This window comes from Echinops telfairi, unplaced genomic scaffold, assembly GCF_000313985.2.
Source record: "Echinops telfairi isolate 266 unplaced genomic scaffold, ASM31398v2 ScPeMD7_3533;HRSCAF=4204_0, whole genome shotgun sequence".
NCBI classification, from domain to species: Eukaryota; Metazoa; Chordata; class Mammalia; order Afrosoricida; family Tenrecidae; genus Echinops; species Echinops telfairi.
The window spans coordinates 27,155,927-27,157,887 of NW_022107431.1; the positions used below are offsets into that span (position 1 = coordinate 27,155,927).

The 1,961-nt window shown below is 34.4% G+C and overlaps 1 protein-coding gene across 1 annotated transcript in view; it reads right to left on the reverse strand.

The window, feature by feature from the left end:
- ADGRG6 (adhesion G protein-coupled receptor G6) overlaps positions 1 to 1,961 on the reverse strand; it is a 153,439-nt gene that overhangs the window by 52,233 nt on the left and 99,245 nt on the right. Inside the window, exon 6 of the mRNA XM_045294584.1 lies at positions 605 to 657. Within this exon, the coding sequence (XP_045150519.1) occupies positions 605 to 657 (53 nt within the window). The remainder of the gene's footprint in view (positions 1 to 604; positions 658 to 1,961) is intronic.

Consider the following 1,961-nt stretch of genomic DNA (forward strand, 5'->3'; position numbering starts at 1 on the left):
TTTCTTTCTTTTTTGCCCCCTCTTAGGAGTTGTAAACATGTCTTGGTTCATGGAATATAAGCTCAGGGACCATGAAGCACACTGTGGAAAAATTTAATTTTAAAACTTTGAAAATAATATACAGTGAGAATATGTGAATGCTACTATTGACTGGTGATTTAGTAGAAGATTTAGATCTTGAAAAGCAAGCTTAAAATCATGCAAATGTCTTAAATTGAGGAGCGTGGTCTCTAAACTGGGGTGAACACAAACCAGGGGTGCTCTACATAAGCTATTGAGATAGGAGAAGAAACTAACATAGATCCTAGTTATATTTAATTATCCTTTATATTTTGGATACATTATACCTAGTGGATCAGTAACACATGCACAATTAGCTAAAAAATGTGTATGTATTTTAGTATTCAAACTGTTCCAGTGCTAGGGATATATAATCAAGTAGTTTAAATCTTTCTTATGGCATCTCTTTAAAGTTCTTGCAAGATTATGAATGTGGTCCATGAGTGTATGTGAGTTGTAGCTACAGCCAGAGAGAAAAAGAAAAGAACTAAATGAAACCCAACTATTTTAATTTATCAAAGAATTCATTTGTTTTGCCATGTACCTGATATTAACCACGTAAACAGTGTAGTTCCAATTTTGGAAGGTTGAATTGAGCTGAAAAACACAATGGGAAAGGGTGAGTTCTGAGTATTTGTTTTTTATCTGAATCAAGTTTCTTCCCTCCCAAAAGATAAGTTGTTATTGGAATAAGACCCTGGGAAAATCCTGGAGCGTGAGAGGAGTCAAAGGTAAAGATAACAGTTACTGGACTGTTGTACGCCAGGAAGTTTGCCACTATTATTTCTTACAATCCTCACAACACTCGGTGAGATAGGAATGATTTCTCCCATCTTAGAGATGAAGAGAATGAGTTTCACAGAGATAAAATTGTTTGACCTGGGTCACCCAACGAAGAAGTACAAGGTCCCAGAGTGAACGTACGTCTGTCGTTTTAGAAGCTGACTTTCGTAGTATGATCGGTCTCTATCATGGCTTTCATATTACCTGTGATACTGAGACCTTAGCTCTGACAGTGTCTGCTGGAAGGACTGTCATCATAAACACCTCTCATAGTCTCCAGTTAACAAATAGTACCATATAATAAAATCTATTTTTCTGGTAATTATCAGTTCATAAGAATACTTATAACAGGAAAACTAGAAATTAAAAATAGATGATTCAACAGACAAAAATCTTAAGTTGAATGTTATCAAGCACTCCGTTAGCTATTGTGATTTTTTTTTTTACAGTAACAGACTTCTTCAAAAAGGCAATGGATCCTTCTTGTGCCAATAACAAGCTTTCATGGCACAGTATCCATTAAAAATCACAAACAGAAGCTTTCTTTACAGTGCTCCTGTTTATTGTTTCCAATGGGTTCCTAAGGTCTCGTGTCAAGCATACAGTTATAGACTTTAAGAGAAGTACTTCTGAAACTCAATGTAGGTTGTAGAAAATGCCAGCAAGACATATCAAATTATTTTTTAAATTGTATAGTGTAATAGTGTGAATGAAGAACACCCTTCTATTACCAGGAGTCTGCTTTGATATTTTGTACCTTAAAAGGATCCAATATAATTTAGATTCAGACAAGAATGATCCTATATTGAAAACCATGCAATAGTAACACCGTATTTTTAAAAAATGCAAACACTGTCCTTTATCTAAAGTATCAGGCTCGTCAATGAATTCTAACATTCAGGAGTAATACTATTACCAGGAGCATGTTTGAGAGTGAGTTGATTTCATTGTGTGAAATCATTCTAATTTTAGATGAAGCAAAAAGAAAAAGGCTAGGAAAAGAATGAGATACAAGAATAAAACAGAAAGAGGGAATGAAGACTTTCAAAGGGTATCTTTACATATTCCGATACATATAGAGAGGCACATGCACATTTCATTTTTAGTGAAGCATTAAA